The sequence below is a fragment of the Pygocentrus nattereri genome, chromosome 10 (assembly GCF_015220715.1).
Source record: "Pygocentrus nattereri isolate fPygNat1 chromosome 10, fPygNat1.pri, whole genome shotgun sequence".
Lineage (NCBI taxonomy): Eukaryota > Metazoa > Chordata > Actinopteri > Characiformes > Serrasalmidae > Pygocentrus > Pygocentrus nattereri.
In genome coordinates, this window is record NC_051220.1 from 19,033,988 (window position 1) to 19,061,725 (window position 27,738).

General features: G+C 38.9%; 3 protein-coding genes across 6 annotated transcripts in view; 1 reads left to right on the forward strand and 2 right to left on the reverse strand.

Annotated features, from left to right (window-relative positions):
- Window positions 1-661: 661 nt before the first annotated feature.
- dhx32b (DEAH (Asp-Glu-Ala-His) box polypeptide 32b) lies at window positions 662-15,206 on the reverse strand. The gene is made up of 11 exons (XM_017713417.2): window positions 14,613-15,206; window positions 14,076-14,269; window positions 12,544-12,922; window positions 11,074-11,307; window positions 9,786-9,879; window positions 9,533-9,682; window positions 7,224-7,415; window positions 6,514-6,654; window positions 5,643-5,833; window positions 3,913-4,103; window positions 662-1,442 (listed from the first exon to the last, which is right to left on the reverse strand). Exons 1-11 carry the CDS (start codon window positions 15,090-15,092, stop codon window positions 1,262-1,264), a joined length of 2,427 nt encoding a protein of 808 aa, XP_017568906.2. The 5' UTR covers window positions 15,093-15,206; the 3' UTR covers window positions 662-1,261.
- Window positions 15,207-15,413: 207 nt separating this feature from the next.
- On the forward strand, window positions 15,414-25,924 carry LOC108436747 (fibronectin type 3 and ankyrin repeat domains protein 1-like). Of its 3 annotated transcripts, none has more exons than XM_037541872.1 (11): window positions 15,414-15,589; window positions 20,570-20,750; window positions 21,160-21,284; window positions 22,407-22,488; window positions 22,827-22,901; window positions 23,085-23,150; window positions 23,742-23,907; window positions 24,887-25,030; window positions 25,127-25,204; window positions 25,350-25,390; window positions 25,485-25,924. In XM_037541872.1, the coding sequence occupies exons 1-11, from the start codon at window positions 15,580-15,582 to the stop codon at window positions 25,543-25,545; spliced, it is 1,029 nt and encodes a 342-aa protein (XP_037397769.1). In that variant the 5' UTR covers window positions 15,414-15,579; the 3' UTR covers window positions 25,546-25,924. The 3 variants fall into 3 exon arrangements, with proteins under 3 accessions (XP_037397769.1, XP_017568912.1, XP_037397770.1); XM_017713423.2 differs by having other exon boundaries at window positions 15,415-15,589; window positions 25,350-25,394; XM_037541873.1 differs by lacking the exon at window positions 15,414-15,589 and adding an exon at window positions 20,840-20,876 and having other exon boundaries at window positions 20,592-20,750.
- Window positions 25,760-27,738, reverse strand: part of adam12 (ADAM metallopeptidase domain 12) — a 185,124-nt gene continuing 183,145 nt past the window's right edge. For both annotated transcript variants that reach the window (XM_017713419.2, XM_017713418.2), the window contains exon 23: window positions 25,760-27,667. In XM_017713419.2, the coding sequence (XP_017568908.1) occupies window positions 27,628-27,667 (40 nt within the window). In that variant the 3' untranslated portion in view covers window positions 25,760-27,627. The remainder of the gene's footprint in view (window positions 27,668-27,738) is intronic.

Here is a 27,738-nt window from a genome sequence, read left to right on the forward strand (position 1 = left end):
TTAGTTTGGATTGATAGGACTTGAATAATTACTTCCACCAACAGTTATACAATCCTGTATGGAAGCCCATTCCCACCAAGTAGATGAGACTAAGTGCCAATATATTGTCCCCTTCTTCTTCACTTCCTGTAGCGGTACATTCAAAAATTACATTCCTTTTTTTTTAATTGTGACATATTCTGTCCAAATATTCACTTATTTTTCAAAAACGTTGACTTGGTATCTTGAAATAATGACTTATCCTAAAATAATTACTTTTATGAAATTTAAAGAATAATTATTTTGACATAGTATAACTGCAAAAATATTTTAGTGACTTTAAGTCTTAGGATATATCATTATTTTGAGATAATAAGGAGAGAAGGAAAAAAACTCAGTTCTCTATCTGGTGGGAACAGGTCTTCTTTTTTTCACCAATACTATATCTTGTTTTGCTTTGTTATGAGATAATAATCCATGCAGGACACCCCAGGAGAGGATTTCTAGGCCTAAGGAACTTCTTTCGTTGGCCACTCTGATTAAGTTCTCTTCTCTGCTTATTGTATGTGATTTGGATGGAATCTCCTTATATTACAGCAAACTGTAAACTCTGGTCCAGTCATGTTGAAATGCACTCCACAGACATCTTCAGGGATTATGAAAGTAACACTGACTGACACGACACACTAACATGTGCTGATTTATTTCCAAGGTGCAAGTTAATATCAAAAACATATTAGCATAGCATTAGCTTACAAATAAATACATAAACATGTCGGCTGACAGAGCATGATACAAATATATTATTTAAACCTATTTTTACACCAATGCCAAAGATGCCAGTAACAAGAAACCCTGAAAATATGAGCCCACATCTAATACTATCATCATTTTTTTCATGAAATCTAAAACATTCTACTGCTTCTGTACATATGATACCCAGAGGCTAACTAGTAGTGACAGTTTCAGACTTTAAGAAAGGAAGTAAATAGTTTGCAACAGCTGTACTGTACAGTACTGCCGTAGCTACTGCATAGCAGTAGTCAAACGTTTAAAATATATTTTCCCTGTTCCTTAATCCCACAGCAGTGCATCTTACTGATGCTGCTTCTAGAGGCCTGTAAATATGCCTTTAAACCATACAAGCCTACACTGTACCATTAGCATCACTTAGTAACAATTAAGCCATGTTTTTAATCTTTTAACAGAGACTCCTCTACATTTTCTTGGTAACAGGCCTGACATGTAAAGGTAACTGCATGACATGACACTTTTTCCATAGTTACTGTATGATGCAACGTTCATAAGACTGCTCTTCGCTGGAGCTGTTGCTTAGGGTCTGGGGCTTTCTCTTGCCCTTACATGGAGTAGCAGAGCCGTGATCTATGATGTGCTGCAGTATCTCCTTGCTCTCACTAGGGGGCAGGTTGTAGAAGAAATACTGAGGAGCCATCTGGATGAACCTGTTCATGATGAAAGAATACAGAATAAAATTTTAGACATCGAGCCATTTGCAGATATTGTCAACCCTTATTTGCGTTAAGGATGCAGTTGCCTGAAGAGTGTTCTTAGTCATTAGTTCAACACAATGTGAAAGTTGCCACTCAGGTCATTAAGTGAAATTCAGGCATGACTTCAAACCAGCTGAGACTTCAGAGCTACTTTGGGAAAATTCCAACTTGGTGGTCTGTGGACAGCAGTGAAGGATGCACGGGAGGCAGTACTTTAAATAGCTTTAGTAAAGTATGGCATGTGAGGTTGTTGTCTTTAAGACTAGAGGAGTTAAAAAAGCTAATACAGACAGCAGTGCCAAATGAATTTGAAAAATTATTACTGATACAGCCAAAAATGAAGGTGAAATAGGAAATACACACTAGCAATGGGCCTCATCCACCTTCTGAAAGAGTCTACTCAGGCTGCAACTCAATAACTCCAAAATATTATTTACTCGGTTATATTTAAATGATGAAATCTTAAAAGTAAAGCACCGATCAATGTTCTACTATCAAGACATACTGAAATATATAACCATATATGGGGGATGTTCTAGTGCTAAAGCCACTTTTCTGTTATGACAGCAGCTGTTTTTTACAGATCAGAGAGGTCAGCTGAGCACTCTAGAATGAAATGCATTTTAAACATTTTTAATAATAAACACTAAAAAAAATACGTAAACACACCAATCCATTCTACATTAAAGTGTCAGTTCAGTTTTCCCCTTAAGAATCTATTCTGACAGATGCTCAAGAATGCTAATTTCTACTAGAATCCCTATAAAATTTCTCTATTCTCTTTTATATTAGCACCATGCTAACAGTGGCGTATATGCATCGGCCCAAAGAGCATTTGCTTTGGAAAAACAGAATTTTCTAGGTTTTCTAAATTTTACCCTGCTTTGTCTTACTTACATTTTTTTCCATAAAGGAATTCCAACACATTTTTCACTGCTGCCCACAGAACACCCACAGCAGCTGGATTTTTCTTCTCTATTTCCCAACATACTCCCACAAGATCAGAGTGGGTTTTACACAGTGCTTGAATTTCACTTAACAAACTTGTCACTTGTTGTGGTTTTCCTCCCATGAGTGAACAGGCTGGATAAACACATCAAAAACAGCTAAGCATCAGTGTTTGACTGAAGTACATGTGACCATTTTCTGACTGCTGGTATGTAAAACACATAAAACACCAAACCTTCCCCAACGAGTGCCACTAAAACACTGAGACACATCACATTTTACAATAGAGATGCTTCAAAATATTACCAGCTTATATTTTAGACCCCTTTGACCCACTTTTTTAACAACACAGTGGATCCTGTTCTCCCTCTCTCTCCAAACATTAGTTCATCACATTAAGCCAGCTGCCTCTGTGTAAGCAGGGTGATATTCAAGCCTAAGCCTCTTTGCCTCTAACAGTGCTGTGGCAGGATGTTACATATTTGCCCCGTATAAACCGCATTGCCTGATAAGCTGCTGCAGATGGCACAGAATGCTCACTTAATGGATTCAGTTTGGCTCTCTAGTGAAGAATAACCCTCCAAATCCCACATGATGCTTGAGTGAGTTTGATGGTGAAGAAATGGAAAACTACTTCAACTGCAGACAACCTCATGGATGTCATAGCTAAAGAGAAGGTGGCATATGGAAGAAATGGATCTCAAATAGAAAAATTTGAGCTACTGGATTTCATTGATGCATGCAAGTTTTCTGTTTGCACTCTTAAAAATAAAGGTGCCAAAAAGGGTTCTATAGAAGAACCACTTTTGATTCCCTTTCAATGAAACTTTCAATGGATGGTTCTTTTTTAATGGAGATGTGTGTGTGTGCGACAAACCTTTTAAGTTTAAAGAACCTCAACCTTAAATTGATATAGAACCTTTATATTTGAGGCAGTTCTTTAATGCTTTCAAAAGTATTTAACATTTACAAATCTCTTTTTTCAAATGGGATTCTTTAGGGAGCCAAAAGTAGTTCTTCTCTGGGATTCAAAGAACCCACTGTGGAACCTGCTTTAAGAGTGTAGGAATAAAGTAAAAATAGATACCTTTATAAGATATACAGCCAAGAGTTTATAGCCCAAAAAACACAGACGCATTAGCATACCCCAGTGCAAAAGAATGATAATTGCATTATTAAAGGAATACACCAGTGTATTTCAACAGGCTATCTGCCCCACCTAAAGCTTATGGTTGATTACCGTAGCCAATCATTTTGATTCATTTCCATTCGGTCCTATTCCATTCACTGCAGAAGCTAATAGCAGGTGCTGATGCAGTCTTTGACAACAAGTTTTTTGCTTATTTCAAAGTACAGGGTAAATACTGTCTGTGGTAACTGGCTGGTAGACAGAAATTAGGTTGAACTATTTCTTTTGTTGAAATAGTTCTTCCTCTAAATGTACCCAGCATAAAGTTTCAGAAGGTGGCCTTACTCGTGTGCTGAAATCTCCGTGACTGTTCTAATGCAGTTATTTTCAGACAGCATGTGCTCATGGTAAAGAACCCACTCCGGAAGCTTCAGCTTGGGGGGCTCGGCTCCATAGCCAGAAAGAGGGTGGATCTGAGCCACATGTTTGTGGGTAAGCATGAAGTAATTCCCTGTCCCATCAATATCCCTGGCAACCTGGAATAACGAGTAAACAGATGCACTTCAATGGGGACATTTGTGTGCTACAGTAAAACACTGATGTCATGTACATACTATGCATAACAGACACATAATAACACATAGTAGACATTACATGGAATGACAAAGTGCAGAAGACAATAATGTCAAATCGAAGCCTTCACATTTAGTGGTGTGCATCTTAATGCCAAAAAACAAAGGAACAAATCACAATGCATGGATAAAAATACATAAGTATGGTATATAAGTATAGCATGTGGGTTATTAGGGGTGAAAATCTCAATTAGCACACAATGGCTGATTATCATACTTTAGAAAAAGATTCCGTGCATCAATGATTCAAATTTCACCACATTTGAATAAATCATTTTAGTACAATTCAGGGTTCTTTAAAAAAAACACATGTGGCATACACAAATCTGACTGAAGGAACTACTTACTGTCCACCTCTCCTGAATACTGACATCCTGTGGCTTGTTGTTTCTCTTGTTAATGGGCTCTATTTAATCCCATTCTCTCAGACTTTAAGTGTGAAGCCTTGCACCTGCCATGTGCCTGTCATGTTGTCAGTGTCTTTGGTGCTGTTTAATTTACTTTTATTTCATTGCTTATTAATCCTGGTTGGTTTGATTCTGTTTCTATTTATCCATCAGCATTAGCATTGTCCTGTGCATTACTTTTGTTTTCATCATTGACATTTGTCTGTGCACTGGCATTAGCGTCTGCCTATGTATTTTGTGCTAGACCTTCTGTTTGTCTTTTTCTAAATTCTGTTTCAGTTACTCTGTAGCAGTTATCTTAAGTTAGTCTAGCCTTGCTTACCCTTCCATTGTTCTGTTATTCTTGGTGTTTGGTTATTTATCTTTTTCTGCTATTGTTTCACTTATTTGCCTATTTCCAATGACATTTACACAACAGGGAAATTTGGTAATACAGTTATTTTGGACTGATGAATATTTATAGCTCTAAATGGTTTATAAAATTATTAGAGGTATGCAGATTAAATGCTAGATGAAATCCTTTAGGTTTGGGTGAGACGGTAGGCTGGAAACTCACAATTGCTCAATAATATTGGCTTGCAATAGAGTAGAGCTTAAAATCCCCATACACTACTTTGAGAAAAAGAAATATGGACTGGTTAATGAGGAAAGAACAACTCAGCATCCAAGTCAAACACATGGCTTTGTTGAAGGATATCAAGCTGGCTGTATGATTTACTGTGAGTGCGAGATCTCCCAGGTTGCTCTCTCAGTCTAACGATTCTTTTCATATTATTTTTGACCCACTTGCAGTTTTGAGCATTCTTCAGCTTCACCGTCATTATTATTTGTCTGAGCTTCATCTCATCTCTGCCTTAGACTTGAAAACTCCTCAGTAACCTTTCCTCCAAAGCCACAGAACTCTTCCCTGACATAAATAAACTGCCATGCATTGCTGAACCAACACTGCTGCCGATTCCCCGCTCTGCAGTTCATTAAAGTAACTTGTGATCATTTCAAACTCCAGGAAAGCCTGATCTGAGCCTGATGGCTATACCTGCATGAAGAAGCCGGCCAGCAGGGCTCGCTTGATGTTCAGCGTGTTGGTCTTGGAGCCAAAAGCTGGTGAGGATACTGGTAGCTCTATCCGTTTCAGGATCTCAATAAGCTCTGCTTGAACTGCATCAGCGGTTTGTAGAGCAGTTAGACTGAGGAAATGATCATCACACCAGCGCTCTATGCTGGAATCTGAGGGAAAAAAGGACCAATTATAAACTAAATCAAAAATCACTGACTGGTGAATTTGCTCTAGTCATTTAAGCTTATGTAAATATTTTTTTTTACTGGAAAAAAGCAAGACTGTGTATTAAAGCACACCCAGTTGCCAGTTTATTACCACATAAGTGCACTTTGTAGGTACACAATTTCTGACTGTAGCTCATCTGTTGCTGCACGATTTATCAACCACCTTTAACCCCATTCATCAATACAAAGGTAACACTCAGCAGTGCTGATGTGCTTGAAAGGCTTGTACCAGAGTCACATACACTAACATGTCACTGCCATGTCAGTCACTTCTGCGCTGTGTGCTGAGAATTGTCCACTGCCCAAATATCTGATCAGTGGTCTGCTTATATTGACCAATGGTGTATATGGTGGCGAATGGGTTTAGGTACAATTGAAATGGAAACTAAAATTGCATAAAACAGTCATTGTAAATTATAGTGACCATATTATGTATTGTATTATCATACAATTTTAAGAACTCTGTGATTGATATGTTAATGCTAAAATTGAGCCAGGTGAGTGTTTAGCCTCCATGTCACCACACACAGTGACATGACCACAGAATATAATGCAATGTCTGCTTTGTTCATATTTCTGTTTTTCACTGTTTTGTCTTGTTCATATTATGCTTTTTGACTTACATGAGCTGTACTGGCTGTGTTTGTAGGCATTGTAAACGTTAATGAGGGTAAAGTGGTCGCCCTCAGCATGATGGAAGCTTTGATGGCGCTCCAAAGCCTCCTGTTTGAACTCCACAGGAGGGGCCAGGAAACAGCTTGGAGCTGAGGGAGAAACACAGAGGAATAAAGCACACAATATATCATTTGTTAATGACTATCGCAACACTAACTTTCTTTAAAAAGGTATGTAGCTTGATAACATAGCTTTGAGTTGTGCTGACTGCTGCATAAAACTATTATAAATTACAAAGACATATGATCTCAGGATAAAAGGATACGGACTAGTTACACCCACACGGTGTGTGCAAAAAGATCTTTGTTAGTAACATGAACTACTTTAGCTGTTAACTAATCAGAAACAAAAGTAATAGTAAATGCTAAAACGCCTTCACTATACAGTGTCTATAAATGTGTCTACATAGAAAAATAAAAATATCATTCAAAAATATTTTTTTAGTTTGCTTCAGACACAGTGCATTTTGGGTATTCTGTGTCTGCTGGTGTTCATTGTTTGTGCACTACTTATTGAGGTGAATTGTGGGAGTGCACTGGATATTCTCCATTGTGTTTTTGTCGCAATGCAAAACAGACTCCAAATAAAGTGCACTACATGGTGAATAGGCCATAGTTTGGACATAGCTTACAGATACAATTACAATGGCTGTAATTACCTGTTAACATGGCAACGATGGTCAAAACCTCATTCACGCAGTCAAACTCGCAGGATGCCAGCAGAGTCTTAGCCATCTGAGGCTCCAGAGGAAATTCAGACATTATTATCCCAATCTCTGACAGATTTCCATCATCATCCAGAGCTGCTAGGTAATCCAGTTCTTCTAAAGCCTGCATGAGACCCTCAGGATCTGTAAGTGGGACAGAAAATTTAAAATAAAAAATGTGATATTTTAGTGTTCTCCTATAATCCGGCACAGAGTCTTAGTCTGCAGCTAATTTATTACAACATAACATGGGGAAAGTGTGCCTGAAGGCATGGTTGTTGAAACAAATTGACAAGCAAAATATAACAAAATATACACCATATCCAAAAGATGTTCCCGTCCACAGGCATCACACGGCACTAACTGCAGCTCTCAGCCACTGTGCCGTTTTCACAATACCATCTCCTGTATCTCCTCCTGTCCATCATTACTGCATGGCCTTCTGAACAGGCATTCCCCTGTCCTTGCTTCTGCTAATGATGTGCTTTGCTCTAGTGCCCTGGTGGACGGCTCCTGGAGCTGCATGCAGCCAGAAGCAGGTCATCTCTGGAACAAAGAGCCCAGTTAGAGTGCTGTCGGCTCAGCTAAAGCACGGCTCGCCGCCTTCTAATGCAACCAGAGCGCAAGCACAGAGGCCATCTGTAGCTGATCTGCAGGCCAATAGGAACCTGGCTGACCCTGGCCAGCGCATGCCGAGGGAAGGGAGCAGCTTATTCCCACTGAAGCTTGTCAGACAGGAGCTGCATGAGTGTTCAGTTGTGTAAATACCATGTGACCTGTCTGCGATATTCTACAGACTACTGCCTGTCATGCTGACAGACTGAAAGTGGTTTTCCTTCAGGTAGATCTTATCGTTTATTAGAAATAATGTTCAGATACAAATCAGGTGAACCCTGATAAGAGTGCTAAGAGTGCAGTTGTTTCCAATACAGGGTAAAAAAGAGAACATTTTAAAAAGGAAAAAAGTTTTATAAAAAGGGTATAAAGTTTTATGTACACAATACCATTTGAAAGTCTGGAACTATTATTTTCATGTATAAAATGCACAAATTCACAAGTCTACACTTTCATCTGATGTCAGAAATTTGAAAACAATATTTTCAATGTGAAAAATAATTTTCAGAATGTATAAAATAATTGTAATATGTGCAACATCACTTTCAATTTTCCCATAGTTGGTAAGAAAGCTCAATAGGAACAGTGCTGTAAGTCTTATATATTGAATGAAGTTATAATAAAATTAAACTCCTGAGGGTAATTACTTGATAAAAATATTGTAGAAACATAATTACATTCCATGGTGTACTGTCACTCACACTGTAGATATTGTCTGTGCTTAAAGAACACTGACCAACTGCATGTTTTAATACGGAGAGCATGATTAGTCCTATTAAACTGAATTTAATGCAATGTGGAATGACTAATGTTCATGATACATATTGATTTAAGTGTATGCATCAACCTCTAGAGACAGTAAACTTTATATTCACAGCCTCCTAACTACACAAACTGACTGATACCTTTATAGAACATCTACTGTTAAGATGTTAGCAACAACAGCAATTTCTCATCTGATAATCATACTAATTACTTCATACAAAATTAGAAACTTAACTTTTCCTTTATTTAATAGTTCAACACCTAGAAAGTCTCTCTCATAAAGTTAAACACAAAGATCATCAGAGAGAGAGTGGAAGAGAGCAAGAGAGAAAAAAGAGAGAGCAGTGTCAGGTTGTGTTCAGGACAGAGTTCTCTGAGGATGTTACAACATCTGAAATTAGACTGAGAATTTTTACAAGCAAGTTACTAAGTAAGTAGTAAGTATTGGCAATATTTGTTTTATCTGTATACAGTGTGCACAACAAAAAAACGCTTAAATGAGTATATCTGAGCATATATATATATATATATATATATATATATATATATATATATATATATCTGTATATCTGAGTGTGACAGCATTATTGGCCAAAGTTTAAAGGGAATGTGTTTTAGACTAAATTTCCTGTATCCTAGCTTTATACAGCTAAAGATCTCCAATACTGTGACAAAACCTCATTTAATATGCCAAACCATGATGTGGGTTGACACCTATGTAAATGTCTTTAATTTCTGCAATACCATCCACCCCTATTTTGGTGTATAGTTTATGAGATAAATCTACATTGTTATACAAGTCATCATCAGACAGAAAATGAATACTATTAACATAACAAATTCCAAACTTTTAAACTGTACTGTGTGCATGTGTGTCTCACCTGGCCTATCGATGAAGTCACAGTGGCCAAGGCCAGCAATCTCCATCCTCTTGAGGAAAAGCACAGTGGAAGTGATGTCAGACTCTAGGATGTGAGGAACACTTTCAGCAGAAAGGGGTGTGGCCTCCGGATACAAACAAAAACACTTCCCTACAGCAAACACAATCTTGATTAGACATGGGGAGAGGCTACCGAAGCTGAAAGGACTGACACTGTCCTTGAATAATATGAACTTTAAGAACACAACACCTACCTGTAGGTTCAACCAGCTGTTTGCGGCTCTCTGCTTGGCTCTTGCTGATTGGACGAATGACAATGGAGTTGGCTCTGATTCGAGGGTTGTACACCTGTTACATAAAAACAAAAAACAAACCAAAAAAAGGTGCATATTACCTTTTTGTTATTATTTTCTTTTTTATTTACATATTAGCTATAAGCTTGTCAGTTTTTACATATCGCTGTCCAAAAAAAAACAAACATATCTAAACATATCTAAAAACTGGTAACTTTACAGAAGAGAACGAAAACATTATTCTTAATATTAATGTAAAGAGATTTTATTCCAAGCAATTTGGAGCACTTCAACTGGCCCTTCATCATTAATCTTTACACAAATCCTATTTTACCTTATCCATCAATAGTAAGGACCACCACAGGGCAGGTATTATTTGGGTGGTGCATCATTCTCAGTACTTAAGTAACACTGATGTGTTGGTGGTGTGTCAGTGTGTGAAGTGGTGGTACAAGTGGATCAGAGACAGCAGCGCTGCTGGAGTTTTTAAACACTGTGTCCACTCACTGTCCACTCTATTAGACACTCCTACATTGTTGGGCCACCTTGCAGATGGAAAGTCAGAGACAGTTGCTCATGTATTGATGCACAATTTGTGGTGGTCAACCTCTAGTCCTTCATCAGTGGTCACAGGATGCTGTTGGCTGTATATTTTTGGTTGGTGAACACTGAGGTTTTTAAAACTCTGGCACTGCTCTGTCTGATCCACTCATACCAGTGCAGCACACACTAACACGCCCCCACCACCATGACAGTTTTATAAAGGGGATGACTTTTGCAGTCCCCTTGCACCCCACTATTTGGCATAGTTTGGTGTAGTAGAATGTATTAGCGAGTAGAATCAGAGCTTTCAGTGTGATATCATGCGTTCGCTCAATGAGTAAAAGATGCACATGGCTGCCTTTATTGTTATACGAACTGCCTGATTTTTTCTGAGCAATCGTGCCAGCTCATTCAGAGCACACTTTGGATTGGTAAGAGCCAATCTTTCATTGATTATTGAATAATGATAAAATGCACCTGCTATGTGACTTATATTCAGAAGTGTACTTTATGAGACAAATAATCTATAAATCTATTAAATTTCAGCTTAATTACATTCCATTCTTTACATCAAATAAACATGATGACAGCACTATGAAATCTCATTATTAATGGAGAAGAACAGGTTAGATGGCAGAAATAGCCATGTTTTTGATGAGGCTTAAAGTGTTAATTCTATACAGAAACAAAGAACATTTCTACATACATATCTCTTTTGTACTCCAGCATCGATGATGAAGCGAATGCTATGGAGGGCCCAGAACAGGTCTTCAGTGGGGCCGCAGGTGAGAAAAACTCTCCTGCACTTGCTGTCCTCCTCAGTGTGCATAGGTAGGCTGTCTCCTTGCTCTGGACAGAGGGACATGGGCACTAGCTCACCTAATGAAGAAGCCAGACTAGCCCCTTCCCTCCGCAAGATGGCATAAGCGCATTCAATCTCCTTGGAAAAAGGGAATATAGAGAAAATGAGAAGATGTTTGCTTGAGTTTCTATGGAAACAGGACCATTTGGACTCCTATGCCACATTCTCAAAAGGCATATCAATGACATTTAGGTACAGGCAACAGCCTGCACTGCTTCACATGAGTCCACAGAAACCTGAAAGGAACTTTAGACTAAAAAAACTTTCCACATGACATCTAGTTATGTTTATATTTTCAGTGCAAGTCCATGTGAAACGTTTCTCCTTTTGATCAAATGGAATTTATGGCTACAAATAGAACATTTTAGGATGTTTTGGTGTTTATGAAGTTTTGTGATTATTCGGGTGAAATTCTACAGGTTACACTGATTATTGAAAACATATTACATATGTTTTCAGTTGAAATGATTGGGCTGGTTAAAGCTTTTCATGTGCCGGCAAAGACTGGTGGCTTGCGTGGGCTGCCAGGAGCAAAAGTTTGGGAACCCCCTTTTCTAAAGGGCATCCTTCAGGAATAAAGTAATGAATACATTAGATCTAAAATGTTTATATGGAGTTTACGATTTCGATGACAGTGCTGGTGTTAGGAGGCTAAAATCTGCTGAAGGAAAACAACAGATTTTCATGTTGGTTGAGTAATGGAGACTGACTTTGCAGTTGAGCTAATGGGCGAACAGACCTGTTAATTGGATGCTGATGAGCACGAGGTGTTGTTTGTCAGAGAAATACATATTCACTCTCACTGCTGCTAACATGAACTAGTGTAGGAAGCATAGTTAGCAATAAAACCATGTTACATCTGCCTTCTCAGTCACATCCTAAACAATGCATCCTTAGCAATGTGCTCTAGTTAAAGTACTTTTGTAGTTTTGGAACTTATACATATCAGGAAACAATGCATGTTACAGTTCTATCAAAATAAAGAATATTGCTGTATTGTTAGCCTGTATATTTTCTCCTTATATCTCCTTAACTGTAATATTCAAAACAATCTTACTTGCTCTGTAGCAAGCAAGTAAAAGAAGCCTCCATGGTCTTTTAACTGGTGAATTTCTATTTGTGGAACGTGTTCTTTTCTACAAATACTTCAAAATTTGCTGTTCGCAGTCTAAAATGCGGTTGTTCATCATAGACACTATCAGATATACCAGATATTTAGGAATACATTAATAATTAAATGAGATCACAGATACTCTCAAGAAGAATAGATAGCAGTTTCTGCACTTCTTGGCAGTTTTGAAAACACCCTCTTACTTGCTCAGTAGCCAGAAATGCGACAATGTCTCCATGCTCTTGAGTCTGGTGGATCTCCATAGCTAGTCGAAGAGTGGAACATAGATAATCCTTCACACCTCCTCTTTCAGTGCCATACACCACCTCAGATGGCCATGTTGCTTCTAGCTGGATTAGGGGGACGTTTCCATAGTGGCGCAGTAGCTTGTCGGAAGAGTGTGGGGCAGTGATGATGACCAGACGAAGTTCAGGCCGTGAGAGGAGTACGTCTTTGAGCAGGCCAAGTAGGAGGTCCGTGCTCACAGTGCGCTCCTGAGCCTGATCAATCACCACCACCCCGTACTGCTCTAGCAGAGGGTCCGACATCATCTCACGAAGCAACACATCATCAGTGCAGTACCTGCCAGGCATCATTATCAACATTAACACACAGTTAACATCCTAGTTATGGGATACAGCAAAAACAGCAAAAGAAAAGACAGCAGAGCAGGCTGAAGTTTTATACACACTTTTTCTCATTCATAATTATTCTAAGCAAAGATTATACACCTTTTGTCTGACGTTAGGGTGTGTTAATAAAACAGGAAAGATTTTAGACTTGAGACACAAGATTTAGCAAATTGTTATTGTTGATTCTTGTTTTGAGGGCAAATAAACATTCATTTTGATAAGCTACCATTTCAAACAAGGACACAGTGTCACTGATGTGAAGCAGTGCTCTTATAAAGCCTCAAAAGCTAATGTTAATGCCTTATGGAGAATCTTCACTCTGCTAAACATGAGTGAGTGAGTTACAAGCCAATTTGACAAGAAGCTTCACATACACAATACTATAAAATAGTTCTGTGTTTCACATATGACACTGCACTAAATCCAATTAAACAGGGGCACTGTCATTTTTAATGATAAACGTGATTTATCACAATAATTATAAATATTGTAATATTGTCCACCCTTAATAATGTCATTCAATCTTTCTCTTAATTTTATTATTTTTGAAGGGCTCCAATTGAATTGGAACTCTTCGAGAGGTTTGAGCAGAACAAAAACCTCACCAAAATATGTCATGTTAAAAAAAACAGCTACAATTTTTTAAAAATAATCACTGCTAAATCAAAGTATCTTACTGGCCCTCCAAACACTTAGCATCGCTATTAGCTTAATGGAGGCAGACAGCAATTCTCTGATGGTAATTTACAAAGATAATTATTGAGGTCAGTGTTTTCATTAAGTCTGTTCCTCTCAGCTGTTCAAATCACTACATCCCTTGTCTTTGTCTACCAGGTTGACTTACGGCTGCTCTAAAGAGCATATGGGCAGTGTGGGTGCAGGGCAGCTGCTGAAGGGGACCCCAAAACTAGGCCCCCAAGCCTTTTGTTAACTTTTTTTAGTGAGACAGGCGTCTGTGAAAGGACGTGTGTGCAGGGGGGAGGGGTGTACCTCGGAATAAAGGAGGGAAAAGTGTTCTGTTGGACAGAGAAGTGTCCAAGTTGAGTGAACCAGAAAGGAATATGTTTATGCCCAAAGCAAAAAACATAAATAAGGTGAAGTACCTAAGCACAGTGTCAGTGGAGCAGCAGGTCTGAAGGGGGACACTGTACCCCACCTCATGACCAATGTTCACATCCATTTCGTCAGCCACACGCAGGGCCAGCTCCACTGTGCTCTGTCGGTGGATCTGAGTGCAGACCACCATGCCGTTCTGGTACTGCACGGACAGGCAAAATTCTGCACACCACTGAGGGATCTATAAGGGAAGGCAAAATACAAGAGATTTGAGTGCAGTCTCATGCAACTGTCCAGCACTCTGTAACTCAGATGCAGCAGACAGTGGACTCAGATCTGACAAAGAGGGAGTCATAACATTTAAAATGCATATTCAGAGTTCAGTTACATAAAGAGTGTATGACAGTGTTTTGTGAGAATAACATCACATGTGAGATATGAAATATTGCAACAGATACTACACAGGTTCCAAAACAAGCAAGAGACTTGATTTCATACCAGTATAGGTTAACTGAGGCAGTGAAATAAATAAATAAGTAAATAAATAAATGAAATAAGGAACAAAGGAATGAAAGGAAAGCTACCTGAGTACTTTGTCCAGTTTTAGCTGTGCCACTGACAATGACAAGCTGATTGTTGATGATAGAGTCCATGAACTCGCACTTGGCTCCCCAAACCGAGAGTGCTTTTCTCTCCCTAAGCAGTTTGTAATATCGAGATGAAAAAGGCAGCCCGTCGAACTGATTCAGCTCGAGGAGATCATCACACTCCAAATCCTGATTTGCATCCATGTCTGCAAATTTCTCCATAAGTAGGCCTACCTGACGCGCCTTTATGACCAACAGGGGAAAAAAACAAAACGCAGAAGTTTCCTCGCCAACGGTTATATGTTTCTGTCCATGTGTACGAATATACGCGTCTTTCTTTATCAGCACGGAGAACGACAGTAAAAAGGCGCTCGAACCGCAACAGTTTCTCTCAGCGCTCTCCTGCAGGACTGAGGCGAGCAGCGCCGAGGCGGGGCGCTCAGAGCGGGCGGTCATGTGGCCGCTTAATCCTATCATAACAGAGCTGAACAGATCGGCGTGAGGAGCGGAGAGAGATTATAATCACGCATTTCTGCCCCCTAGTAAACTCAGTAGAAGAGATTCCTGTGACCTTCAAAGCTATTTTGTAGTGAAAATAAAGAAAGCAGTTTCTACAAGGCTGAAATTGGCTTCCCGTCCGCCAGCTTCTCATTTGAATTTTTCCGTCCCACCTTAAATCATTAGATCCCGCTGGACCATTTAAGGTGGAACGAGAAAATTCGAAAATGAAGCTGGCGGATAAGAAGCTGAATTTAGCTTCGTTCAGTCTCTACAGTAAAAACGCTCGTGCTCTCACCCTGAACGACCGTTCCCATAGCAACGGTAAACGGAGCGGCCAGAAGTGACCGTGAGTCCAGAACATCTGCAGAATTTAACACGTTTAGCACAGTGAAGCGTCCATTCCTGCGGTTGGGTAGTAGATTAACGTTACAGTTTCTATCGTCACGTTTTCTGAACTGCTCCAATGAATCCAGGTAGAGTTTATTTCCAATTTTCCTTGTTTTTTTCAGAAGTGATAATTTGCCTAACTGAAGCTGTCGTCACCCTGAGACACGGCACGTTTGAGGTTTTGGCGAAGCAAAACGACCAAACGTACAAAGAATGTGTCACGTGTGATCGTTTTTCTTGAACATGGAACTAAACGGTGACTTATTTTAATGCTAAATTAGTTTACAGAGCGAAACCTATTGTTAATTAAGCACTAGAACAGGAGAGGGAGCGTGTTATGGCAAAATAACTTCACAGCTGTGATTTGGTCGCAGCTCATTTGGTCGTAGATCATCCCAGCCGTGATGTCGTAGCGATAACAAACGACCTCGCGTGTTCTATTGCTTTTATAAATAACGTGAGAAAAATTGGGCATTGGACATTTATTATATTTGAATGTTTGCAATTCCTTCCGCGAAATTATAGTTCCTTAACAAGTAGCTTGTTGCTACGTCAGAGAAACGAGCTCCGCACAGTCGCTGCTCAGCCGGTGTTGTGCCGAATTCGGCACCCCTGCCGCGAGATGCACCCCCCCCACCCCCCACCACCCCCCACCACCCCCCACCACCCCCGCATGGGAGCGCTTTTCTTTTGCGCGAAAGCGGAGGTAATCCGCCTTTACTTTACAAATATCGATCTGAAGAACTTGCAAAACATCTCTTTCATTTTGATCAACAACACATTAAATCGCTGTTTTACAGAATAGAAATCCCCCAGATGTTCTTCTAAAGTACAGTGGCTCGTAAATAGTAAGTCAAAACTATAGTGTAGCCTACACACACCGCTGCTTACACATTCTGTGACATAGCAGTCTGCATTGACCTTGTATGCAGGAAACGTTGTACGTTGCTATTTGTCAACAAGATATACATGAATTTCACCTACTTATCTTGTCACGTTTCTCACCAGTCTGGATCAGGGTCTTTTTACACTCTAAAGGTAGTGACAACTCTCAGGAGATGTGAAGTGTATCAGGCTTGATAAAATGCTATATATGATATTGATATGATATTGGGCTTTAATATACATCTAGCTGTTTGCTGTCTGAAAGTACTATCAAAAGGCTCCATGTGTTTAAATGGAGCTCTGGCTGAAAAAGGTTCTATGTGTGTCAATGGAGCCTGAACGAGGGGGCCCTAGTTTCAGGTCCCAGGAGAGAGTTGGGCCTCTCTGTCTTTCTAGAAGCTGAGGCCATAATAACAAAAACCAGATGTAACCCATACCATAAGATATTGTCACGTGCTAATGTATGGATTTTGCGTTATGTGTGTTCGTAAATTTTGCCTTAAAAAGCTGAAGCATCTCGGACTTCAGAGAAAGATTCCACATTGGCTTCTGGGTCTCTGCAACAAGGGCTTTTAGCACTATCTTTAATTTGAAATAAAGTTGTTCATGTTTAAATCCAGATAGTGTCTACAGAGCTTTTGTCATCCCACCTACACAACTGAGAATAAACAACAGATGCAACCCATTATAAATCGTGATGCACTCTTATTGCTGCCATGTAACTTGCATGGATACATTCTGTTTGCCAATACAAACTGCTAAAGTCATTTCATGGTAGACTCAAAAGAAAGAAAATGACAGGGAAAGGCTTTGTATAGCAGAACACTGGCCAGAAAATGCCAGTTTTTGCTAAATTGGTGTTGCATCCCTGAAAATATATTGCAAAAACATGCTGGTCCAAAGTGTATATTACTAATATATTTCATTGTTCTATTCATAAAAAAGTTTACAAGAGGATGGTTTACAAGTGAATCCACCTGTCAGGAAAAAATATCATGATGTCTGTGATACTTATACAGGTGTCACATACTGGTCCCAAACATGCATTATCAAAAAACTTTCATAGTAGTATCAACAAACCTGCTGGGAAATGCACTGCTTCTCAAGTCTCGTTAAATTATTATTACACCCAGGATGCTTATACAAGTCATGCATATTGGTTCCAAATATGTTGAAGGGATGTAGATTATCTCCCATAATCTAATTTGAATATTTTGAATTTTTGCTTAAGAATATTTTTCTCCAATCTATATCAACAGATCTATGTCAACAGATGGCAGTGACTAATGGTAGAGCTGTTTATGGCACAGCACCTTTCCCCTTTCTTTTATTTGGCCATTAAATGTAAGAATACTTTGTCAAGTAAGTGGTCATTTCCCACAGATGTATATAATTTAATGGCCAAATATAAGTAAGGGTAGTGGAAGTGGATGGGGAAAGGGAGGGCTGGGCCTCATTGCTTAGGATGCTGCCCCCGTGACCCGAACCCCGGAGAAGCGGAAGATAATGGATGGATGGATGGATGGATGGATGGATATAAGTAAGGGTGCATCTAAAACGTGGTGTGCAACAAACAGCACCCCCCTGTAACTTTAATTTTGTAATTTACCACTGCGTAGTTGATATAAATTTACAAATGTATTAAAAACACCTATTCATAATTTATGTGATGTTATATGTCCCAAAAACTAAACCACATATTGAATTTCAAAAGTAGAATAAATTTCCAGGGTAACATACTGAGGAAACATGCAATAAAGAAAATATAAAAATAGAGAAAAATAATCTCAAAAGATTATTATGTTCACTTAAACCACACAAAGGCTTAACTAAGGTAACGTTTAAAGAAAATCACCAAGCTAAAAGACTCGAGAGAGAGAAAGGCAGATAGACAGAGACAGAAAGACAGAAAGTGGTGGGATAAGAGCCCTCGCAGGTGTCTTCCCCTTCTAACACTTCATCGAAGCAGTTACAGCTTTTTCGTATTACATGTAAATGAGACAGTCTACACAATTTAGCTACTGATCCATCATTACAAAACAAAACTGTTATAATGTAGACGTAGCCATGTCTGTGGACATAGATTGGAGAAAAATATTCTTACTCCTTTCAACATATTTGGAACCAATATGCATGACCTGTATAAACATCCTGGGTGTAACAATAATTTAACCAGATTTGACAAGCAGTGCATTTCCCAGCAGGTTTGTTGATACTACTATGAAAGTCTTTTGATAATGCATGTTTGGGACCAGTATGTGACACCTGTATAAGTATCACAGACATCATGATAATGTGGCCAGATTTTAGAGGGGTGCATTTCCTGTTAGGTGGACTGCTTCAAAAGGCACCTGTCATAGAACGTGTAAGCAGCTGTGTATGCAGGCTACATTATACTTTGAAATGAATGAAAGTGATGTTTTGCAAGTTCTTCTGGGAGAGAATTACGATACCTACCCCTGGAGCTCTGGGGGGTAGTCTGGGTCTGGGGGTAGTGTTCCTCTGGGAATTTCTGGTGGCCTCGCATCCTGCAAAGAGCTGGAGCTTGTGCATGAGGTTAGCAGTACTGACTAGATATACTTGGGCTCTCCTCTATTCACAGTGTCTCTGGGACCAAATTCCTTGTGCAGTTGCAGTTTGTCCCGGTGGACTAGAAGATTACAGGGAGCAAAACTCTTACTGTTGTGTGTGCTTATGCACCAAACAACTGTTTGAGTATACAGCCTTCCTGGAACAAGTGGGTGGGTTCTGGAAAAGGCCCCATGTACAGACTCCATAGTCTTGCTGGGAGATTTCAATGCAAAAGAGTGCATGCCAATTACTGGGGCATCATACTGCTTAGCCTCTGTGGGAAAGTTTATGCCAAGGTACTGGAAAGGAGCCTCCAACCAACAGTTAAACCTCAGATTGAGGAGGAACGATGCAGATTCAGTCCCAGCCGTGGAACAATGGACCATGTCTTTTATCCCTGGATGGATATCTCCACGTTGGCCTGGGAGCAGCTTGGGATCCCCCAGAATGAGCTGGAGGACAAGGTCCTCTTAACTTCCCTGGTTTCCTTTTTGCTTCCATGACACTAGCTGGATCCAGCATGTTAAAAAGATGAAGATAATGAAGATTTTAACACTAAAAAACTAGGCTTTTTCTAACAAGTAACATTCTCATGTCTGGTGAAGCTCGGCGCTGTTTATGCTTGTAGAATCACTGTTCTTGCCATAATTCCAACTTCACTCGGCTTTGGTAATGCTAGTGAAGTAGATAGTTTGTCTTGTTAATAGATATGCCATGATTATCAATGGAAAAGTAGCTCTTTATTTGTAGATAAAGGAAACATTTGGGTTATGGATTTTTGTCTTTTAATGCTTTTTGCCTCAACATCAGCACCACTTATTTCTCCACCTCAAACAGTGTTTTAAGAAATAAAACTGATGTTTAAGCTACAAAATACTGCCGCATAAAAGCTGAATAAATAGTTTATGAATGTGTATAAATAATCACTAATAAAGATTCAAAAACTAACACATGATTGCATAACTAATTTGGAATGTTCACAGATACGTCTTATATGCACTTTTAAAAATACATAATGATACCATTACTGTTAGTACTGAATATTGTTGTTTTACATAAATATTAGACTTTAGCTGCTAATATGTCCTAACTTGAGTCTTGAAGCCCCCTGCACTGGTTATTCATGTGTTTTGTCTTTTTTAATATGCCTGGTTCATATTGGCTAACTATTAACATATTCTCCAGCTGAATCAGGTGTGATAAGACAGGGAAAGAATAAAATCATGTGTCTATGTAAGTGTGTATGTGTGTTTTGGTGGGGATCAGTGACAGGAGTTGGGATATTTTGGCTCTAGCATGCTGCATTATTGGTGGTTGTAAGTGATAAAGCCTACCACAGGGTGGCAGTCAAGCACTGTATCAAATGCAGATTTGTAGCTTCCAACTGATTCCTAGCTTTTCTCAGTCTGTCTTTGTGTTTGCAAATACATCTTTGGTTCAGACCTGTTTCTTATTTTTTGGGGTGTATTTGTGTGTGTGTGTGTGTGTGTGTGTGTGTGTGTAGGGGGGGGGTGGGGTGGGGGGTGGTGCAGAGGAGAGAGGTATTTGGGCATTTTCTATTTATCTTTCGGCTTTGCTGCCTCTCATAGTCTCATTCTGCTGTGTTGCAGTTTCAATCAGAGGAGGCTGCAAGTCCTCTGAACCCCTCATGGTTGGTAACATCAGTCATCACAGTATTGAGCTGATTTGGGGAAGTGGTGAGAAACACCGTAGTGGCCCTACTGAAAGCTGGACTCGCTTTGCTGTGGAGGAGATGGACCCCAAAACACATACATATGGCACCATATATGTGTGAGTCTCTGCCATTAGTTAACTTAGTAAATTTTAGTTAATGTTAGGCAGTTTATACAGGCCTATCACATCAATGTGTTTTTGTGTAGGCTGTGCAGACAGGCTCAAAAGGCTGAAGCTGCCTGTGTATGTATACGTCACCAGCTGTTTCCTTCCTTCTTTCCTTGGCTTGCTTTTTATCTCTGGATATAAATTATATATAGACACGGGTTTATGATCTAGAAAAGAAATTGGACATGATAGGAATTCAAGAGTACTTAAGCTAAATTAGATTTCATTCCTTAAATAAGGAAAACAAGCTCTTACTGTATGTTTCCCAGCTCTGCTCTGTCTGTGTGTGTGTATTTATTTATGTTTTGTGTAGATGTTTGTTTTATCACCTGTTTGATGTTCATTATGTTGCCCCTAGTGGGTACAGCACCCATCACACTGTTGAAGGACTGGAGCCCAGCACACTGTACAAATTTAGACTGAGGACTACCGGACCAAACGGGGATTGCTGCCTTAGCCCTGCTGTCTCCATCTCCACATCTCGTGAGTCTGTGCTTTTTTAGTTGAACTCTCTTCGTTTCATTCTCAGGTGTAAAGTTACTGTAGTGGTTTCCAGCCTGATCAAACACACTTGATCCGTATAATCAGTTCATTAACAAGCCCTAATTAAACAGCCCTTGAAGTAGGTGTGTTAGAACAGGAAAAGTACTGAAATGTGCAGAGAAGGGAAGGAAATTACTGTGTGCAAAATTTAAAGGGACATTCCATTTTCAATTTATGTTATTTGTCATGTTATGTAATATTCTGTAGCCTCATTAGATTGACAGGGTTCACAATTTTACATCTATATATGTCTTAGTCCATCAGCGTTCTCTCACTACAATACCCAGCATGTATTGGGCAAATACATCATACAACCAGTGGGGGAACCCCCTGCCCCAGGCTAGCCACTGATGTAGAGCCTAATAAATTAAACTGGCTAATTAAACTGGCTTCTTCCAAATGCCCCCACCCCCACCTTCAAGCTGCACCATCAGGTTTTCCTTTTCTTTAAAACTGTGCACTGGGCACTGTGGCACCGCTTTAGGAGACAGGTAGGCATGTTTTCAACATTTGTAGCAGTGGTTACATTTTTAGCCAGAGTGCCCCTCTAAAATGGAAACAGGCAGCTCTGTTTAGCAGTCTGTGGCACTGTTTGTAGTTCTATTGCAACATAATAGAATAATAGAAAATAAGTGAAGGAGTTGAAAAAAAAAAGTGTATTAAAAGGCTTTAGCAAAACCTTTATTGCATTACTGGATTTGTGTATTGTTTTTTTTTTTTTTTAAACTGGAACATTATGAAAAATGACCCGAGCCCATATATCAAACATCTCAGTGTAAGAACACTAATCTAAGACCAGCTCACATCATATGTGTAACTTCAGAGCAGTATACTTACTCTGAGAAGTCTAATGATTACTGGCCCTGATCTAAATTTCAAATTGATCTGACAGAAATCTGAGAGATGTTTTTAATCTGCCAGGCCCATTTTACTCTTCGTGTCTTGCTGTCACCACTAACAAGCACACAATGCAGCCTCGAAGACATTTCCATGGTTACTCAGTGTTTGCCAACTAAAACCAAACATATCAGCTAATTGACCTGTCACTATAACACTCCTCAGGGGAGCCGCTGAACGGCAAACACCTTCACCAGGCTGTGAACAGGAACGATGAAGAGGAGCTGAACCGAGTGCTGCAGTCTGGGTGAGTGGGCAAAATCATCGTCTCTGCTTAGAGAGCTAAAAATCACAGCAAGTTCCAGCAGATATTACATATTACATATTCAGACGATACAGAGATAATTTGTCCTGTCGCACTGCAGAGGCACACATACATTTAAATAATATAGGCTGGTAAAAACACGAATACTGGTATATAAACTGACCAGTAAACCAAAAAAACATGCAGATAATGTCAAAAAAGACAGCAGTCAAAACAAAATGTACTTGTGAGCTGAAGTCTTAATGTGAATCCATTCAACTTTTCGGGAGCTATTTTACAAAATGACCCACTAATCTTCTCACATGCCTGACTGTCAACAGCACAGTGAATGTGAATGTTTGTGACAAAATGGGCCTCACACCGCTCATGGTAGCTGCACAGAAAGGTTTCGGCAGGTAAAAGCGCTCCTTTTTCAATAAAATATTCTCAATACGTTAATGAAAAATATGGTAAAATGAGCATTATGAGGTTTAATCACTTGCCAGCAACATAAGTTCTCTTGTGTTAGAAATGTATTGCATGTATTAGGAGTGAAAATATTTCCAGAATCCGTCACTGATGAATATTTTGGACTGTAGGTTGGTGCATAAATTGGTGGAACATGGTGCGGATATTCACATAAAGAATGGCACAGGCAAAGACTGGTAAGCTAGAAAATACATTTTTATGACACAAAGTATAAAATTCTCTGACATAATGCTGAAGGTGTGAAAGCTTAAAAATCTTAAAAATGATGGAATGAAACTCACCTCTACCTGAGGGCTACAGAAAAGGCTCACTTTGTTTCAAGCAGTTTGTCTTGACATGTTACATCAACTTGACATCAAAGTTGGCAAATCAACTTCATGAAAACATTTTATGGCTAAGGATTCTTGTGAAAAATGCTTCTATTTTGCATTCTTTTCTAATTTAATAGAAAGATTTTCATTACAAATCATATCAGTGTAACAATTTGAGTAAAATAGGCAAAGTAAAATCTTTCAAATTTTAAATAAATCAGTAGCATATTCGTAATCATTTCATGTGAATGGTTTTCTGCAAGGGTGCTTTTAGCTTAGAAGCATTAGACACTTCAGATATCTGGTTACTGTTACCACCGCTGTGAATAATTCTGAATCAAAGAGCTCTAAATCTTTTTTTTTTGCATCTTAACGATTCAGTAATGCACACTTTATGAATGATCATTAAAGCCCTTCTAAAATATTTAATAAAAAGTCTTAAATTGTGTGTTACAGTCTAATGTTGGCCTGTTTTGCTGGACACTTGGACATTGTGAAGTACCTACGTAAGTCTGGGGCAACATGGCAGTCTCAAGACAAGGGTGGATGCACCCCTCTCCACTGGGCTGCAGATGGGGGCCACCTTCCTGTTATAGCGTACATGATTCAGGATGGCTGTGAGGTCAGAGGATCCCATACAAGCTTGTCTTCATTTTATCTTGTAATCTACAGCATCTTAAACTAAATTTCCAGCCATATTAGGACTCAGGATTAGAATAATGTCTACATCCTTGTACTTAGAAAATATCAGAAAACCCACTGACATTCGTAATGCATATTGATATGGCCCTATTTTGACACATGCTGAAATTCTGTAAATAAACATTTGAAGTACTTGACTATATAACATGAATTTAAAGCTATAATCACTACACTCTAACAATGCAGGTTTTTGTCTGTGAATGTCTTACTGAAGCTGTGCTTATGAAGTTTTCGAATACTGGAACATCACAGTCAAAAAAAACAAAACACAAAAAAAAAAACATTACTTTAGATATGAGATCACAAGCTGGTAAAAACATCACCCACACTACTACACTGGTCATAAATTCTTCCCTTTGGAAAACGTTTTTCATCTTCCACAGGATGAATTATGCAGATTTATGGCTTTTCTGTTTACTGAAGAATTCAAGAGGAACAGTTACAGAATTCAGCAAGTGCTTGATAGTTTCTATTATGTTTTAAATCATCTGTCTTCTATTCTTTTCTAAGCACAGAGAAATGCATCAAAGTTATTGTCCCTGGTAATCTACTCTGCCTTACATACAGTACAGATAGGTTGAAGATGCTGGAATCTTCCCTTGAGTCATTCATTTTGGAACCACACTGAGTATTGTAGGATTTTTCTTGCTGTGTCTAAGCCACAGGTTCTCACCTCTGGTCCTGTGTGCCCCAAGCAATGCATATATTTTTGTGTTTTCCTGCTCTAAAACACCCAGTTCAACTCAAGTAGGGCTTGCTAATTATCTACTTAGTCAAATCAGGTGTGTAGGGAGGAGGGAGAGGTGGGCAGGGGGTACTCCAGGATCTGAGTTGGGAAGCACTGCTCTAAGCTACAGCATTGCTCCTGTAAGGTGTTTGTTGTGTATGCTTTGTTTTAGCTGGATGTGAGGGATTCTGTCTCTCACTGGACTCCTCTCATGAGAGTGTCAGCGCTGAGTGGGAATGCTGCGGTGGCCTCACACCTCATTCGTGCTGGCACCGATGTCAACGTCCGCGACAAAGATGGAAAGACTCCACTCATGGTACAGTCAGCTGAAAGCACTGGTTCCCAGGTCATATGATTTAAAGTATAGAAAATATATTGAAGCTCTTTGTTAAAGCAGTGTTCTCTGAATTAGCTGGCTGTACTAAACAATCATGAGGAGCTGGTGGAACTCCTGCTGGACAGTGGTGCTGACCACCATGTGAAGAATGAGGTATAAAAAGAAAATACCACTTACATTTGCAGTGTGTATTGCCTTAAGCTCAAAAGAAGTACAAGAAGTGAAACAAATTAGTTCTATGCTCCCTACTCCCTTATATGTCCTTGTTTCCTAAGGTTGTTCTTTTATCCCACTCTAGTTTGGATCAGGTGCAGCAGAAATGGCCAAAGCATTCGGAAGGCAGGTAATTTAAATCAACAATGAAAAAGAAGTTTCCTCTTTTAGTGCTTTTGTATTTTATCATGGAATTATTTTTTTTCTGTTTCTGTTCCAGAATATCATCAGCTTGTTGGAGGGCAGGAAGATTCTTTAGAAAGGCATTAACATCAGAATAACAAACAAAAAACACTAATATTGACTTTCTGTAGCATTTTTTTAACATAAAAATTGTTTTATATGCTCATACATGGTTACAATTAGAAATATTCCACATAATGTTTTGATGTAATAAAACTGTTGTCCTTTGTTTTTATTTTGGAATATATTTCCATGATCGAAGCAGTAGTGAAGCATTAATTTACAATAGATTACACAAACAGTAGCCAATGATGCAAATTAAAGCCTTGTTTATTTATTTGTTCTATTATTCTGTTGAAGCCTTTGAATAATGATGTGTTTGAATGATACCATGTTCCCAGTTACCTTTCAGGTTCACTGGCAAAGAAAATGGAAATGAATAACATTTTGCTTTGTAGTATAAGAGCAAAGACATAGTGGGAAAAAAATCAGTACAAAAACGGAAAGATCATCTTGATGGCAAAGAAATGGCTTCCCTTTATGGCATCTATCAAAAAGCGGCTGAGAAAAGTGCCATGGATACTTACATAGAAAACAAACCTACAAATTAACTTGCACAATTGTTTTAAATTGAAATTTAACAGGCCTTAATACGCAAATATGCCTTTTACTAGCATGTGAAATGTGAGCATGTGAAAAACTAAGTTAAAAACTAAGAAAAGTAGAAAAGTAAAAGCATTTCAACACAGCACTATCAATGAGTCTGTGTCACGTTTCTGAACAGTAACAGTAATGAGGATGTCAGCAATACATACAGAATGGTAAAGTATAAAAAGAAAAAAATTAAAAGCAAAATTACTAAAAATTACATCAACGGCTAAAACAAGACAGTGGCTTTTATATGTGCCGGTTTTCCTTAAGGAGTATAGTTCAGTCAAATAAAAGCCAAGTTGGCTTTGTCTTTCAGCTTTTGAAGATCTTGAGTCTGAACACGGTTAGTGCTATAGTATGTCATGAATGCAGCTGTGAATCTGTAGGGAATGATGGGAAAACAGGGTCATGTGTTGGGCAACGGAAGTCCCAGTGTTGCAGAATCTGGCACCAGCATGTGCATGTTTTACGTGTCTTTAAAGCATGCTGATGCAAATATTCACATTACATTGCAAAGACTTCCAGTGGTTTAGTCAGAAAACACCACATGTCTAAATGGGAATACAGGGCATATAACTACTTACTACAGCTGTGACTAAACTTTCAAAGGATTCTATGCTTGTATGAGCCAAGCTTGGTCTATTATGAAGATCTGCTCCCAGCATTAATCATGTTGATAAAGATATAGCAAAAGCTGTGACAGCTTTATACCTTTTTTCTTGCTGTAAGGACTAGAAATGTAATTTTATTTAGAATTTGAGCTTCATAGCTCCAGATTCATAACTACAAGGATTTTTCCAAACATGTTTGAGCATAAGAAAAATGTAATCCTGTGGTGGACTTCAAGTTTGTGGAACTTAACTTATGTAAACATTTCTAGAGTTCACGCATGATTTCTCAACATAGGGTATATGACAACTGAGTTTTTAAGTGTACAGATGGTTAATGCATTGGAAACAATCAACGGATGATCTGGACCACAGTAACATTTGTTCAAATTCTCCTTCAACTTGCTTTAATATTCTAAATAAATCTTGTGGTGTTTACGTTCCAGTTCCACTTACTTTTAAGTAGGCTTGCTTTGTTTTTCACAGCACCCACTCAGAATTCTTTGTTAAGCAACTTCACAGGTATTTCCCGCAGTATGTTAGGAGACAAAGTAAGCACGAATAAAAGCATTTACTCCTGTGATGTGGAATCAACAAGTGTCTGTAATGTTGACAAAAGGAGGAACACAAACAGTAATAAAAAGTTCACAATAATGCTACCATACAAAAAGTGTTGACCACAGTGCATGTGTTCTTCGGACAATAAATATACATCTTAAATAGTTCTGCAGTACCTGAGTGAGGACACTGAGCACCTTTTCTGAGGCACAGCACCGAGGCTCAGTTTCCTTCTCTCTGAGATTCAGAGACACTCTAAGGAGTTCCGCAGGGGTGACCAGTGGGTCCAATAGAGTTTTCATAGTGCAAATTAATGTGTTCATTCGCTGGTGGAATTTGTCCTCATCTCATGGGGAACTTATGTCAGCGCTCATATAGAGACTGTGGTAGCCTTGGTGGGGGCCTAAAAAGTCAACCCAAAAAAACACTTGTTAATTTGCAAATTTATTAGTAATCTTCAACTTAAAATAAATT

What these genes read in the sequence shown, in the direction of transcription:
- dhx32b (XM_017713417.2), bottom strand. Translation starts at nt 15,092, where the DNA reads ATGATAGGATTAAGCGGCCACATGACCGCCCGCTCTGAGCGCCCCGCC. An exon ending in TCCACTGACACTGTGCTTAG is followed by an intron (nt 12,923 to 14,075) that starts GTACTTCACCTT and finishes GATGCCTGGCAG; the next exon opens with GTACTGCACTGATGATGTGT. An exon ending in TGGCCGGCTTCTTCATGCAG is followed by an intron (nt 4,104 to 5,642) that starts GTATAGCCATCA and finishes TCGTTATTCCAG; the next exon opens with GTTGCCAGGGATATTGATGG.
- LOC108436747 (XM_037541872.1), top strand. An exon ending in AATGGCACAGGCAAAGACTG is followed by an intron (nt 23,151 to 23,741) that starts GTAAGCTAGAAA and finishes TGTGTGTTACAG; the next exon opens with TCTAATGTTGGCCTGTTTTG. An exon ending in TGATTCAGGATGGCTGTGAG is followed by an intron (nt 23,908 to 24,886) that starts GTCAGAGGATCC and finishes GCTTTGTTTTAG; the next exon opens with CTGGATGTGAGGGATTCTGT.